Source organism: Orbicella faveolata, unplaced genomic scaffold, assembly GCF_042242905.1.
Source record: "Orbicella faveolata isolate gen_17 unplaced genomic scaffold, um_ofav_v1 contig_12, whole genome shotgun sequence".
Taxonomy (NCBI): domain Eukaryota; kingdom Metazoa; phylum Cnidaria; class Anthozoa; order Scleractinia; family Merulinidae; genus Orbicella; species Orbicella faveolata.
The window spans coordinates 31,509,029-31,524,998 of record NW_028301539.1 but is presented as its reverse complement, the minus strand read 5'-3'; the positions used below and the strand labels follow the sequence as shown (position 1 = coordinate 31,524,998).

General features: G+C 38.1%; 1 protein-coding gene across 1 annotated transcript; it reads left to right on the top strand.

Annotated features, from left to right (window-relative positions):
• Positions 1 to 9,912: 9,912 nt before the first annotated feature.
• Positions 9,913 to 13,584, top strand: LOC110040446 (uncharacterized). The gene has a single exon (XM_020745688.2). It carries the CDS (start codon positions 10,189 to 10,191, stop codon positions 10,912 to 10,914), a length of 726 nt encoding a protein of 241 aa, XP_020601347.1. The 5' UTR covers positions 9,913 to 10,188; the 3' UTR covers positions 10,915 to 13,584.
• The last annotated feature ends 2,386 nt before the right edge of the window (positions 13,585 to 15,970 follow it).

Sequence of the window (15,970 nt, the reverse complement as noted above, 5' to 3'; positions counted from 1 at the left end):
TAATTTATCAAGTTAGGAACAATGTGTTCCATGCACGAATAGGAACTCGGAACAAAACAGACCCAATTTATCAAGTTAGGAACAATGTGTTCCATGTACAAAAAGGAACTCGGAACAAAACAGTCCTAAATCACTCATTTGGGAACAATTTGTTCCACTTGCAGTTGACAACTCGGAACAAAATGTTCTTGTCTTACCTTACAGTGAACGCTATGTTCCTACTCTGTAAAAAGCTGGTCCTCTTAAGGTTAATAGGAACACAAAAATGAGGAACACTCGATCCCAGAGGAACGTTCCTTTACAAATATCGGAACAGCCGAAAAAATTTAAAATTTGTGAAAAATAAACCAACAAGTTCAGCTTTAAAGCTAAAAAAGCATCTATTAAACGTTTAGGTAAAATAGAACCAAGCTTCAAAATCTAGAGCACTTTGATGTTCTCGAAGGCAGTAAAATAAACCCTGTAAAAATTTTGGGAAATGTGGAGGAAGGAGGAGGAGGAGAAGAAGAAGAAGAAGAGAAGAAGAAGAAAAGAAGAAGAAGAAAAAGAAGAAGAAGAGGAAGATGAAGAAGAGGAAGAAGAAGAAGAAGAAGAAGAAGAAGAAGAAGAAGAAGAAGAAGGAGGAGGAGGAGGAGGAGAAGAAGAAGAAGAAGAAGGAGGAGGAGGAGGAGAAGAAGAAGAAGAAGAGAAGAAGAAGAAAAGAAGAAAAGAAGAAGAAGAAGAAGAGGAAGAAGAGGAAGAAGAGGAAGAAGAGGAAGAAGAGGAAGAAGAGGAAGAAGAGGAAGAAGAAGAAGAAGAAGAGAAGAAGAAGAACAGAAGAAGAAGAACAGAAGAAGAAGAAGAAGAAGAGGAAGAAGAAGTCTTCGTAGCAGCACGAAGTAAGATATGGTTTTGATGAACCACACGATGTTTTTGAAGTTCATTGTTTTATGAAGAATATACATGTTTCGGATAAGACATCATTACATTAAGTTGGTGTTCACCCCGTTTAAAATCAGGAGTTGGTTTGGGGTCAAGGATCCTATTCCTGCTGATTTACGATCGCGAGTTATTTATAAGTTTTCATGCGCAGGCTGTAGTGCCTGTTATGTTGGTGAAACCAACAGACACTTCGCCACTTGCATCCGCGAACATCTCTCCTCTGACAAACATTCCTACATCCTTAAACACCTGAGAAGTTCTGAAAATTGTCGCTCCCTTTGTTCAGAAGATTGTTTTAAAATTCTCCTCCCACAAGCTTCCAATTGAAAATCAAGGAAGCCATGCACATCCTTTGGGAGCAGCCGTCTTTAAATTCCCAGGTCAAACATCTTAATTTATCCCTTTCATACTAATTAGTCTCCTTTCTTAGCTTAAATGGTTTTACGCTTTTTTTTTTTTTGGTTTGCGCCTTAATCCTTAATTATTCTTGTCACTATCTCACTTTGTTATGCTATTTATTGCATAGTTTCACTTTATATCGATGCATGACTCTACGGAACGCTAACGCTGCTTGAAAAAAATTTTCCTTGCGAGAAACCGACGGTACGAGGGCCAAGAGAAGAGGGCCGAATTGCTCGAGAGAAATATCCTTTATCCTTGAGGGAACGCCCCCCCTCTCTCTCTCCTGCGGTGATACTTGACACAAACCAGACCTACGGACCATTGCGTGACCGTCATGGCTCGACATAAATAACATTATGCGTGAACATAATGTTTGGTTTTATTTCTCACTGTACAACTGACGATGGATATCTCATCCAAAACATGTATCAATTTTCTTCATTAAATAATAAACTTCAAAAACATCGTGGGGTTCATCAAAGCAATAATAATAATAATAATAATAATAATAATGATAATGATAATGATAATGATAATAATAATGATAATGATAATAATAGTACTTAAGTTATAGAGCGCTATTTCTAATACTATCCAATAGCGCTTTACAATTATTTTATAAATATCTCACCAATAAAAATTAATAAAAACGTAGAAATATCTAAAACATGAGTAAAATAAACTAACTAATAAAACAACTAAGCTGTAAAAATCTGAATAAGGCTAAGAATAATAAAACCTTAAAATAAGAAATCCGCACACTGGTAGCTGTATTCAACACAGCAACAGCCATAGCAACGGTTGCTTACAGTCCAAAAGTGCCTATAAAATGGATATTCAATTTAGTAAATTTCAATCATAATTTACAGGAGAGCTTTAAAGATGCTTAATATAAGAATCACGGTCCAGAACATTGTTTTCCTCTACCATATCTCAAGTACGATATTTTTCTTTGGTTTGAATTGGATTCAGTCCATTTTTTACATTGATAAGGATTTCAATTATTTAGGTGATAAACATTATAAAAGTTTAAATCTATGAAATGTTTGCCCTGTTATTTATTTATTTATTAGTAAAATTTTTCACATTTTCAAGAAAAAAAACCCTCAAACACTGTTTTCAGAGGTTTGTCACCTGGACAATTTGCTTTTGGACCGCATGAGTTTACGCGAACCATTCATTAGTAAGTTGTAGTATTCATATTGAACACAACTTTTTTAAAACTTAGGGGTTAGTGGGTCATTAACTATTGTGGAATGTCACTTCCAAGAGCACATTTTTGAGGTCAGACTTCGAAGTCCTTTAACGTACTACCAAAACTGCCCCATGGAGTTGCTTTATATATATATATATATATATATATATATATATATATATATATATATATATATATATAAATCTTCACAAACACCAGCCACACATAAACGATCTTCATGAACTCATATATACTATCACAAATGAAGACAAACTGCACAATTTAGTTGCACACCTATATTTCGACTGCCAGATTGATTTGTTTCTTTTCCTCCGTGAAACAACAAAAAGTGTCCAAAATTATCTTCAGTTGGCGTATGCTAGGTACAATACACATTGGAAAGGAGACTAGCTGAGGCGTGAACTGATGAAATGATCATATTCGAATAATGACTTTGTAGTTCAGAAAGTAGTTTCGTTCTTATAATATTAGCTAAAGCCTTATCGTTACTTTTAGGGAGCAAAAACGAAACAAACGAACTGACATTCACGCCCATAACTCTGTCGACACACACTCGGGTATTTTATGAGGTGCTTTACCGTAAACTGCTGCTCATAAGCCCTCCCCGGTTATGAGCCCCCCTCCGGTGATAAGCTCGTCTACCTCTAAACCAAAAAAATACATCCGGTTGATTGTAAGCCTCCCCCCCGGCTCTAACTTACCTTGTTTTGAATTGAATTGTAGTTCAAAGCTTAATTACCAGTAAATGAAAAACCTATTTCGATCAACATGTGCAGCTGGGCACGCTTCGACCGAACGGACGGAACATTAACTTCAATTTCTTGTGACTGTGGGTCTAGCGCGTATTACACATACGCGCGCTAAAACAATGGTTTTCCTGTTTGCCTACGCATACAGTTTTTTGTATGGCGTGGCTCAATCATTCCACCAAGCCTACTGAAGAAGGGCTAAGCCCGAAACGTTTAGATTACCAGAGAAAATTTGACACTTTTAAGAGCCTTTTGAGCCCTATATCTGATTTAATGCGCAGCTATAGCTCGTTTCGAAACGGCTTTTTTATTCCGGTTATAAGCCCACTCGGATATAAACCCCTCCGTTTATAAGCCCATCTAAAAACCCGAACGAAGTATAACAAGCCCTGGGCTTATAAGCGGCAGTTTACGGTATGTCACGTGACAGACCTTAAAATAGGCATGTGCTTGGCCAAGCAACTTCCTTTGCTCTTAATATATATCAAATATTTGAAAATTGTTGACGAGGTTTAGAATCACTAGCTACAGAAGGATGTCATGCCACGATCCGTGGCTCTAAGAAACGCAGTTCAAGACAACCATGCAGCGATGAACATGGCCCCCAAAATTGCGAGAGTTCTGTCTGTTGGATTAGGGATGACATTTCCCGATTGTAAAAAGTGCTGACATCCATTTTTTAATCTTCTTCAATAGTCTCGGACTGCCTATCCGAGCAGTAGGACCAAAGGCGAAAACCTTTGCAGTTTTCCAGAAAAAAGCGCCACTTATGATTTGTAAGAGTTGCCACTCTTCCATTCTCCAGTAACAATCCTTCATTATGTCGATTGTAGGATGTACAAAATGGTACTCAAAAGATTACAATAACACAATCCGAGGGTGACCAGTTGTAGGATCAATCTATATACAACAATAAAGTATTATCCTAACTTTCGGGGGGTCGTTACTTACGGAACTGCACGGTAAGAAGGTAATGAAAGTAATTAAGTTGAAAATTTGTAATCCTTTCCAATTTTTCGCAAGATCAATCTAATCTAGTTGCTAAATATTTACCTCAATTTTTATATTGATATCTCCCTCTGACAGCATGAAGATATTGTTCAAAGAGCTTCGTACCACTTCAGTTTAAAACATAGTTCAGTTCTTAAGTCATTATAATTCTGGTTCATGTTTACTATAACTTGCCTTTCACAGAAGCAAACCTTCTACTGTTTGGAGAAATTAAAACAAATATTTGTAAAACATATTTTGGTGGGGGTATGTTTGTTCAAGTAAAGCAAGTGTTCATTTTCTGCTCTCTGTGGGATGATTCTTGCAAATTATTATATTACGTGTAGCAAATCGGCAACGTTAAATTAACTTAATCTGCACAGCCCAAAGAAATAAAAAAGGGAAACATGTAATGCCAGAACAAAAACATTGATTGTATGCAGCAAGACCCCCTCGCCCAAACTGTATATTCGCGCGTCGTGCCAAACTTGCACCATTTTTGGGTATGCAGTTTTCACATTTTTCTCCTCAAAATAGCTTTAGATTAGAACCGACTTTGATCCGTTTTGAAATGGAGCATTGATGGTAAAAACTAATCCATCGCAATTAGCATACTCTATTGCTATAAGACTTATCAGCCCCACCAACCCAAGTATAAATAAAGTTATGTGTTTATGAATTGCTTAGGAGCCGTTAAGTGTTAACGAATTTCGAGGGATTGGAAAGATAGCTTCTGATACCCCCTCAAACAATTGTAGTATGATTCTCCCTCTTTACAACATATATAACTGACAGTTAAACCTACATGTAAGTAATTTCTATGTATACTCCGGCATCAATCCAAATCTCAAATATCCGGTTCGTATTGCCTGAGCCACGTGCTTGTAAATCCATTGGTTGCGGATGGACTGATATAGAGTGTTATGTTTATTATGTTTTTGACCGCATCATGTTGGCTATGAGTCAAACATACGAATAAAACACTCCTTGTCAACCACACCCGTGCACTCACTCTAAACACCGGCGTTTGTCCGTGGGTACTGACTAACACGAGTTCCCCCTTCTGGATGCACAGCCATTGCATCAAAAGTTTCATAACAGTAGTGAGTTAATGAATTAAGTGTTTTAAAACCGGCCGTGGTTCATTAAGCAGCTTTGACATACCCAAACAACGACATCGACAGTTCTCTCTTTCTTGTTCACTCGTCTTCCATTAAGATGCATAACAATAGAAGCCGCTCTTTGCAGCACCAAGATAGAAAAACTTAACAATTAAAAGCTGACCGCTTTAAAACCTCTCTGGTCCTAGCCACCAAAAAAGAGTGCAAGGAATGCCACCGTAATAATCCCACTCATCAGTTAAAATTTTAGCCCATATGCCAGCCACATACTCTACGAGCAGAGTTGCTTAGATCGTTCCTTGAGATCAGTCGGAAAAGAGTAAGGTGAAAAACTGGAGAAACTGGAGAATACGCATGCGTGCTTAGGTAAAATCGATAGGCACAGTTACAAAACTCGTCTAATTCATCAGTCAAATCTTGGAATGAACCGCAAATCAAACCAATTCGAAGCCGTTGGCAACGTCGTCCTCCTCTTTCCCGACTTATCTAGGAAAGATCGAAGCGACTCTGCTCGCAGTATACCAGCTTACCAGAATCAGTAAATTTTGAAGATCCCATATCTCTGCTTTCTAAGCTGGCAGTTAACGTTGTGACTAATTCTCAGCTGTAGCGATCGATTAACCCTAACCAGACCCTATAAAGTAGGAGCCATGTGGATCGTGGAACAGAGGACCTGCAGTGTGACTCGAATAAAAAAATACTAAAGACAATCTTCATTGGACAGACAGGACTGTTCTTTTGACTATGATAGGTCATTGAAAGCTCCAGCCTGTACAAAGATTCAAAGACATGGTAAGGTAAGGTAAGGAAAGGTAAGGTAATAGTATGCGTCGAGTTTCAAAATTTTCCTATGGGTGGTAGGGAGCATATAGCCCAGCCTTTTGTTGTCGCGTCTAAACGTACTAAACGCGTAAACTTGGTACTGAACCTCGTGGAATCGGTCACGCTCCTAATGTGAGTAAGTATTTTAGGCGCATACATGGCGTCATCCTGCCACTATTGAGTAATTCTCACGATTGCCTCAAGTCAAGAGCGCATTTTCCATCTGCACCACGTTTACACAGCAAAGCATTAAAACATAAAACATATACTTTTATTTTAATTAACTTGCAGTTCCGAGCACTGTTACAACTAGTGCTGGCATACTTCGTTTTAGTGGCCTTGCGTTTGTATATTTATGACACAAATCTAAAGAGCGGACTTTTCAAATCCCAGCTTCATCTCACTAAGGGACAACTCTGTAGCTCAGGTGCAGGAGACAGCCCAGGATCTCAAACGCTGCATATGCCAAGTGAATGAGAGATTTATATATATCTTAAAGATTGGAAGGAAAGCCTGCAGCGGCCTATTTCTGTCCACGAGCGATTAGCAAAGCCATACATTACATTTGTTTTTGCCCGGTGTTCTTTTCTTGGTATGCTTTTTACTTGTTTCGATAACTTCCCAAAATTTCTAAAAGATTATCCAACCATTTAAATTGCTCACCATTAACAGCCATTAACGTTTTCATGGAATACTTACGAATGACGTGCATAAAATAAGTTAATCCACGGCTCGCATATATGAAGCGATAAATTGCGCTTTAACTTTTCTAATGAAATCCCGATTGAAAAGCAATAATTACATTCTCGCAGTTCCTTAAGAAGCTACACCCGGTTTTTAGACCAAATTATTACAACTACAAAACGTGATCCGATTGCAGCTCGTAGCAGTTTGAAAGCAATGACCTTTGGTGTGAGGGGGGAAGGGTGGGGGGTCTTTGTTCTTATCAGGGGCACCTTCCCATTCAGGCCACGGGACCTCCCTCTGCTTAGTTGAGGTGGATAACAATTTGCGTATTCATAGCTCTCCGTTATTGACTACAAATGTTCTGCTCTCCTTTTCACGCGTAGTTTTCCGGTATAATCTCGTACTAGTTTTGATTGCGTTATTTCTTAAGATAGCTGTCAAAGCTAAGATTAAGAAACCCAAAATGAGTCGACTTCTCGTCTCGTTGCTACCAAGTTGTGCGAGGACATGGAGACACACGTGGCCACGTTTGAAAGAACTAAGGTTTCATGAGTTAAAGATCGTCTGACAGCCCAGTAATACAAAGGCTCTTATTGCCTGACATATCATGTGCTTTAGCAAACAAATAACTGTCACCATTTGCTACGAAGATCAGAAAGTTTCATCTAAACTCGTTATAACACCATTTAGAGCTAAAACGAAACAAAACAGAAGCTCGCGACTCCAAGTCATTAAAATAACTGCTTAGACATACGGCTAATTCTTGTCCTTTATGGCATTTAGCCGCACTGTTTTATTGGGCATAGTTGCGCATGACCAAACACCAATAGAAATGTTCCCTTTTCGATTTTTTTCAAATGACTAAGTCACGGAAATTAACAGTGTCCAAATACTGTCTGTTGTTTGACTGTTGAGCGGAAATGGTCTTGTTGACACCAAAATGAACAAAAATATTAATAATTTTTGTATGTGCACGGACAGAACTAAATAAACACGAATGTAGCCATGAAGGCAGAAGACACATTCTGCACATTAGGTGCGCAGCAAACCGTATTTGCCACGCCAACTGTGTTGACATACAGTGTTGTATCTACGGCTTTACACAGCATTGCTTAGTGCATCCTTCGTAAGGGCTCATTCAGTCCTCCCTAGGGCAGCCGTCAAAGAAAAAAAAAGAAGAAAAAACCTCAAATACCTAACGGAAACAAACTGTTTTCTCAGCATGCAGCCATGATGAAGTTTTCAATAGTGTTAAGCTTCTTTACAACACTGTTTTCGAACACGTAAATGTGCATTATAGTACTATTGCACAACTGATGTGTCAAGTCGGTGATTATTGTTTAAGATCCTGATGTGCTTTTGTTTGAGCAGCTCGGCTCATTACCATATTCTCCCTTGTGTGATACAAACCGGGAAACTGCTAGAAAGTTGACGAGTTCGCCGCTTAATCTATGAACACAACGGATCAAAGTACGGATCGGTGTTGAGCTCGCAGGGACAATTGACTTAAAAAGTGAACGGGGCATTCGCAAGCATTAATAGAATTATCAAATCTCCAAGCCCATTTCGTTGAAACTCCTTTTCTAGTTCGTTCTTTTGCATAGATTAAGTGTTACAACAAGCAGCAGTTATTAAAATCTTGTCCGATAGCGTCTTAATTTCTCAGGAGAAATAAATTAAAAGTAAAATAAACAAAAGTGCCGGTTTATGCTTTCTTTATAATTATTGCTAAAATCTTTGACGAATTGCAGCCAATTAAAATATAGTTAACGTTTAGAAAGAGAAATTACAAAGTCAAACTTTACCGTTTTGTCTTTGCGAACGAATACTGTTAGATATAATCGACCCACTACATTCCTGTTTTTTTTTTCAACCGTCTGTGGCCTTAAAGTTGCTTGCGACATGACCTGTTTGTGTACAGAGGGAACACATAGTGAAATTTATGTTTTGTTTGTTAGTTTACACTGCGACGAAAAAGAAATGAACACTTCTTTCTTGACTGCAAAGTAATGCAAATGAGATAAGAAAGGTTTTTCATAACCGCGGGTCACAATTTCAGGTTGCATTCACCTTTGTCGTTCGCGGCTAAGCGTAGCTTGCAAAGGCAATCGTCACATGTTTATATTGTAATAAAACTCGTTTCAAATAAAACGGCGCTAACAGAGTCGTATTAGCGGGATATGTACAAAGTAAAACTGCTAATCTTTTGTGTTTTCGGCATTTTTTGAAGTCCTTTTAAATGACAACCTGGCTTTACAAAACCGATATCGTGTCGGCTTATAACACTTGTCGGCCTTTTGAGAAGTAAGCGGAGCTGGCAGGTTGCAAAATGGGTTCACGGCGTAATCCGCAAATTCTTCCCACGGTTAAAACAAAATTTAGTCTTCATTTATTTCTGACCCTTCCAAATGTTGTCAACCGATTTGACAAATCGGTAAATAGAGGCCAGCTCTCAAACACAGAACAGTCTGTTAATACTATAACAAGTCGGAAAATGTGATCGGCAGATTTGTAATAAACGGTATGTTTAAAGACGGTTTATCTCAAGAGATCCCGAACCAAAATTAGTACAAAAAAAGCTCGAGTTTACTTTTGCAAAAATTAAACAAAATGTTGTTTAAGGTCTTGACGAGCACCTAATAACACAAACGGGTGGAATTATCGCGTTCTTTTTCCTGGTGATGTTTGGTTTTCTTTAGACAAAAGTTGCTAATAGCGCGCGTTCCGAGATGAAAAATGCTAATTTCCAAACATATTAAACTTGTACCGATTTATGTTCACAGTGCGATTCAGAGATTTGTAAACAGAGCACACAATGAGTTCAGTTTTACAGAAGAAGTCTATAAAAATATCAATCACGCCTTGCAAAAGGGTATTTGTTTGTTTACATTTGGACAGTAAGGCCCTCATTTCTCTGTATTGAAATTAACTTGTCCTGAAAGACAAAGAATGTATCACCAATAAAACCAGCAATAACAAAACAGTTAGTTTATTCAAAGAGCTTTAATTACTTTGTGTGGGAGGATTTATGGACTATATCAAGCAATATTGTATCTTTTGAGGTCCAGATAATTAACACGTGCATTCTGGGCTCTATATTTAGTGTTTTGCTATCACAGAACTGCGCGCTTCCCTCTTAATTGTTCGCACGCAGCAACTTGCGAGTGCGCACTGAACGCGGATAGATTTGACCGGCTAATGATTGAAGGTGTCAGACAGTTAGGCCGGTTTGAATAGAACAACAGGTCGACTCGACAATTGCAACTGCCTTGTCCGCAAGATGAACGCGAACGATTCGAGTTCCTCCACAGACAACTCAAAGACCTCAGAGAAGATTAAGAGGCCACTAAACGCCTTCATTCTATGGTCTAAGAAGAGGAGAAGAGTCATTGCCAACGAAAACCCGCAAATGCACAACTTCGATATCAGCAGAAAGCTCGGCTTGGAATGGCAGAAGTTGTCGGAGGAAGAGAAAGCGAATTACTTTGAGGAGGCCAAGCGTTTGAAGGAAGAACACAAACAACTTTATCCTGATTACAAATACCAACCGAGAAAACGTGATAAAACAAACAAAAGGAACAAGCTTCTGCATGGAACACCGTTCCAGTTTAGCTTCTACCCTCACGACACAGCGGGGTTTTTCGATAGCAGATACCACTTCCCCATAAATGACACGAGGCCTTCCTTCCCCACGGAAACATTGCTACCTCACGCCGAACCCAGCGCAAGCAACGAAGAAATCACACACAGCTCTCACGCTAAACCAACACACACGGATCACAACCCTCATAGTGTCATTTACCAGAGCTTCCGCCCTCAATCATGCGATGGATTTGTGCCCTACAGGAGTTTGGATGCCCCATACATGCCGTTGCGGCCCAATTTCGATTTCTCGCATCTTAATTGGTACGGTTCTTCTTCGGCGGCTGGCCGCATTGCTCCAGTACCATACTGTAGTAGGATGTACCCGTGGCACGCGGCAAGACAAACCGATTTTCACTCGTGACAATGAACAGCGCACCCCGCCGCCTTGGGTTCTCGTAACTTAAGCGGGCTTGCCCCAGAAAGGGACATATCAAGGTATAGTAGAGAAATAGGGACACTATAATCCAAACTACAGGAGATAAATTGCGAGACATTATCAAATTTATTACTGATCAAAACATCGTTGAAATTGTTAGTTTAATTGGTGAAGACACTTCTAAAGTACTTCGTGATTACTTAACTTTGACTTTGTGGGTAGCTTAATGTCTTAAGTAGACGCAAGAACGAATCCTTAAAGTAATCGCTAAACGGAAGTCGATTTTTCGGTTATAATTATTTTTTAACGTTTTTGTAAAGTACAGGAACCAAAATGCAACAAAGTACTATACATTTCGTGGAACGTAGTTAGTAAACACATCGACTTGTACAGTTTTGGCCTCAGCAGTTTTTTGTTCAGCGTTTTAGAGACTTTGAAATGGCAAAACGAAGAGAAAAGGAAAGCAGAATATACTATGTCCCAATTCGAAAACCAAAAAGCTGTTTTATTATGCTCAGTCATTTAGTTAATGACAATTCAATCTCAGTTATTGAAGGAATGATGGAGTGCTACAAAAATAACGGAAATCAGATTCTTTCCAAACCAACAACAAAGGCAGAAGAGACATTCAATTGGTACCGAACTTTACTCAGTGGCCAAACTTTGGGATGATCGGCTCAGATAAGCATCAGTAAATTTAACAGTGTAAATTTTGTGTGAAGAAAGCGGCATTACATTGAACCCAAGTGTTAAAACACGTGGCAACTAAGAAGTAATACTTCAGTATTTGGCCAGCATGTAAAAGTTGCGCAAATGTTCAACGTGCCGCGGGCAACCGCGGCAACACCCGCAAACAAAAGGGGAAAAAAAAAATCACGTTTAACTAGTTTGATTCAAATTCAGAACGTTAATAACTATATTGATTTTTTTTTTGACTGATGAAGATAACTAGTTTCGACCAGTCGGCAGGCTCAGGGCCTTTTACTTTCATTAAATCGTTTTACAGCTACAGAGTCAACAAACTACAAACACATTCTGACATGCTAAATAAAACACCATATCAGGTCGCGTTTCTGTTTAAAACAGTAGGTACTATAATAAGCCGCATTGTTTTAACCTCTATAGGGACATAAAAGCCTGTTACCAAACTCACGCTGTTTCTGAAAAGATGAACAGTATTCTCAAATGGAGGTCAAAATAAACGGGAGATCACGAGAACTTAAGAACTGTCGCGAAGAACTCCAATGACACACTTGGCGTTTTATTTGTACGTGAAGTTTGAAGTAATGAATCTTTTAGTGCACTTTACGTTGGCATTTCTACAAGAAGTTGTTGTTGGCTTTGTGGATTTATGAATCTTATAAGACTGATTTGTTTTTTTTTTCTCAGTTCGAAGTATTATTATCGAAGCTAAGTTAAGAAATATTTTAGGCATAAAATAAAAGACACGCTTATGTTCATAGCTTGGATCCTAACTCATTGCCCTTCAGGAAGGGCAATAAGCGAATTTTACTTTATCCATTCAGAGGTACATTTGGGCAGAAAAAAGCTTTTCGTGTCTCTCAGTTTCTGAGATAATTTAAGGAAAGCTTACATGTGAGTTTAGCTCGATAACTAGTAAGGTAACAACGTTGAAGTAGGAGCTAAACGAGGAAAATTCTCTGTTTCTACTTTGCGTGGTTTTAAGTAACACCATTAAAAAATGAATTGAAGACTTTTGTTGAACAGCATATCATTTGTCTTCACAACTGTTATTCCATTGGTTCTATAATTGGAGAGAAGATTTCATCTGGTATTTCTTTCCACTCAGCTCTAGATTATTTTGTTTTTCATGATTTAATATGAGGATATAAAGTACGTTAACTCGACGCAAAGGGAGGGTTCTTGAAAACCACTTTCTGTATATTACGAAATTAGTGAATTCCTTGTTATATTATACAAGAAGTATTCTACAAAAACTTGCTCTCCTTTTAAATCGTTAGACCTTTGTAGACAAAGTTTAGATGCTTGTTAGTCAACACCATCGTTTTGATGGTGCAATTAGTTAAACACTGCACAGTTTAGGAAATTCGGTAACGAGTTAACCGCTTTTTACAAATACACACATTGTTTACCTTTCGTCCACGGGGCAACACTGATCCACGAATTTCGTATAGATCATACTGCTCACTTATGTCTTTTACTTCCTAGTCCTTTACGAAGAAATAATGTTGTATGTGTTTCAAAGAATATATATTCGATTACTCATTATGTGTTTGATTTGATTTTTTTCTCTTTATTGCAAAACCCAATGGACGGTATCCAATGTTGTACAATTTGTGGGATACCTGTTGTATATTATTGCTTCACGCCCTTTTTGTAAGAAAATAGTGTCTGCATATTAGGGAAAGAAACAGAGATCTTTTATTTCAAAACACAGAATAACTTGTCTCTTTTGTTGTCTGTTAGCAGCTATCTCTATTGAGCCCAACTAGGATATTTAGCAATTAAGATTTTTTTTTCATCTGGTAAAGCACTATTCACTGTGTAGAAAGACACCTAAACTGTCCTATCTCGTCGTTTGATGGCGACCGCACTGGTTGTCTCACCGGTCCAGCTGGGAGGCGGCTGTTTAAACTTTTAATTTAATTTTTAATAAAGAGTTTGAAATTGAAAGTCGAGGAGTGCGGGAACATAGTAATGTCAACGTCTCTCGGAGGCATGTGTTGATATTAAAGGTGGGGGCGAACGGGAGTTCCATAAAAGAGAGGTTGAATCAGCGGCGATAGTTGCTTAAGCGAGATTTGAAGACCACATCAAGGCGAAGGGTTTGTAAATAATCGTTTTCGGCAGCTGCAAAGCGGTGTTAAGCTGAAAAATAAAAACCAACGAAGGAGCTGGATTACTTTGATGCGATGTGGTTTTGCGGCATTAAATGTAAACACTTAACATTCTGCATGATGGTGTAAAAAAAAGAGACAAAAAAAAGTAAAAAAAAAACCATATACAAACGTGTTTTGTAAGTATCTATGGCCTTCAAACAAATCCTTCTTCCTCAGTATACAGATGAACAAAGATTTATTATGCATCTATAATTCTCTTTCCATGATGAGGATTTATGCCTTGACTAAAATGTTTTGCTCGTTTTTTTTTTTCTTTCTTTAAAAAATATGGAAACACTACTCCGACCCGCGGGTTTCTGCCCGCGGCAGAAAGCTGTTTGCACCATAACTTAACCACAAAAAGACGGTCTTGCATAAACTTTCCATTGCAACCAATACTGCTAAACATGAGGTTATATGTGAATAGTTGATTTTCAACCTATTTAGTTATCATGAAATACATGTCATATCTTTTTTATTCAATGTAATATATGAAACGTTTGCTACCTTTGAGAGGGAAAGCGAGAGATAAAATTACCGACTTAATTTGCCGTGTTGCACAGTCTTGTGATTCGTCAAGCCGTCCAAGCCGTGAATTTTTTAAAACATCTAGAGATAATCTTTATTTTATTTTTACTACAGCCCATATTGATCAGCTCAGTTTTCCGTTGCAAATTAAATTTACTGTATTCTAACTTCCCTCTCTAACCCATTTACATTGGTTAAAAATGTTAGAAATGTCATGTACTCGTAACATCAAAAGGTGGGCATAACTTAAGATACTTAGCTTAAGGCAAGTTGTTTTCGGAAGTGAAAGATGACTGTTACCAACTTTATCAGCTTTCCTTTCTGACTAGCGAAATTTTTTCTTACGCCGTTTCCTCTAAGGTCACACTTCTGGTTCATTGTTAACTCGTCCGAGATCTATTCTGTCCAAATAAAAACTTGCCAAATAATTGAACCTCAGAAATGCATATTTAGATGCCATGAATTTACAAGGTGCATTTCGCTTCATAAGATAACACGCAGATACCAGCTTTATTTCGAGTGGGCTTAGAATTCAAGAGCCTTTTTGTCACGATAAACTATACAAACGATTGCAAGGGGAAATTGGACAGCCATGTCACTTTTAGGCAGGAACTAGCTCATATCCTTTACAAACAGCAATTTAAATTGCGTTCTCCTTTTCATAGTCTTTTTCTTTAGCTTGAAAGACTGCGGAATATTGACTAGAGACATTTGTTTTGTTTTCACGATCCTAGAAATTAATTTCCAACATATTACGCACTTGAAGTGTGCCATCGCAGGTCTTAATTAGTTATACAACAAACGCGTTTCTAAATTTATGCTTTCCGTAGAAATTTGTTTCGCAATTTTTTCGAGCTGCTACATTTTTTTGAACTGCCAAGAGCTCTTCTCAATTAAATTTGTCGGCTTTAACGAGTTGTTCAGCACTCGCCGCATACCCTTTATAAGCCTGGTTTATTGATTTTTCTTGAAGTAAGCTACACGTTTTTCTATTTTCGAGGACATGACTTGTTTTACCTGACTGCCATTTTAATTTTTTGTTGCTGCCTGCCACTTCGGCGAGGTTTTTAATTATGAAATAAGTGCACACCACGTCGTTTTTATTGTCAGCTCGTGAAGCAGTTTACAAATACAGCTCCCATATAGACTGGAAAGTCCGACCACCAGTTTATTAAACGTTTTTCAACATCTTTAAACAAATAGTTGAAGTTTGGGTTAGCTGCTTAGTAATAAATCTATTTCCTGTCAATTGCATGCGACAAGGTTTTTTTTCACTACAATCAGTTCCCCTTAGAACTGAAAGAAAAATTACCAGATTACTGAATTAATGTGAGAACTATGATTCTTTTCGTTAGGTTTACGCAATTCACAGCTAAGCGAGTTCAATAAAGAAATACGAACGTTTCCACTGTGACATTTCAAATCTTTGATTTTCCAATCACTTTCAAGTTATCGAATTGTTTGCCATCCCTCTATTGCCCCTTGGCGAGCCAAATTTGTCACACTTATCTCAAACCTAGCATAGTAACCTTGCATCAGAGCAGCACTGTAGCCATCGATTATCGTCTTACTGCAAGATACCTCTTGATTTTGAGAAAATAAAAGCGACCATTAGCGATTATAATAACGACTTTGCTTCTTTGTGTCCCAAG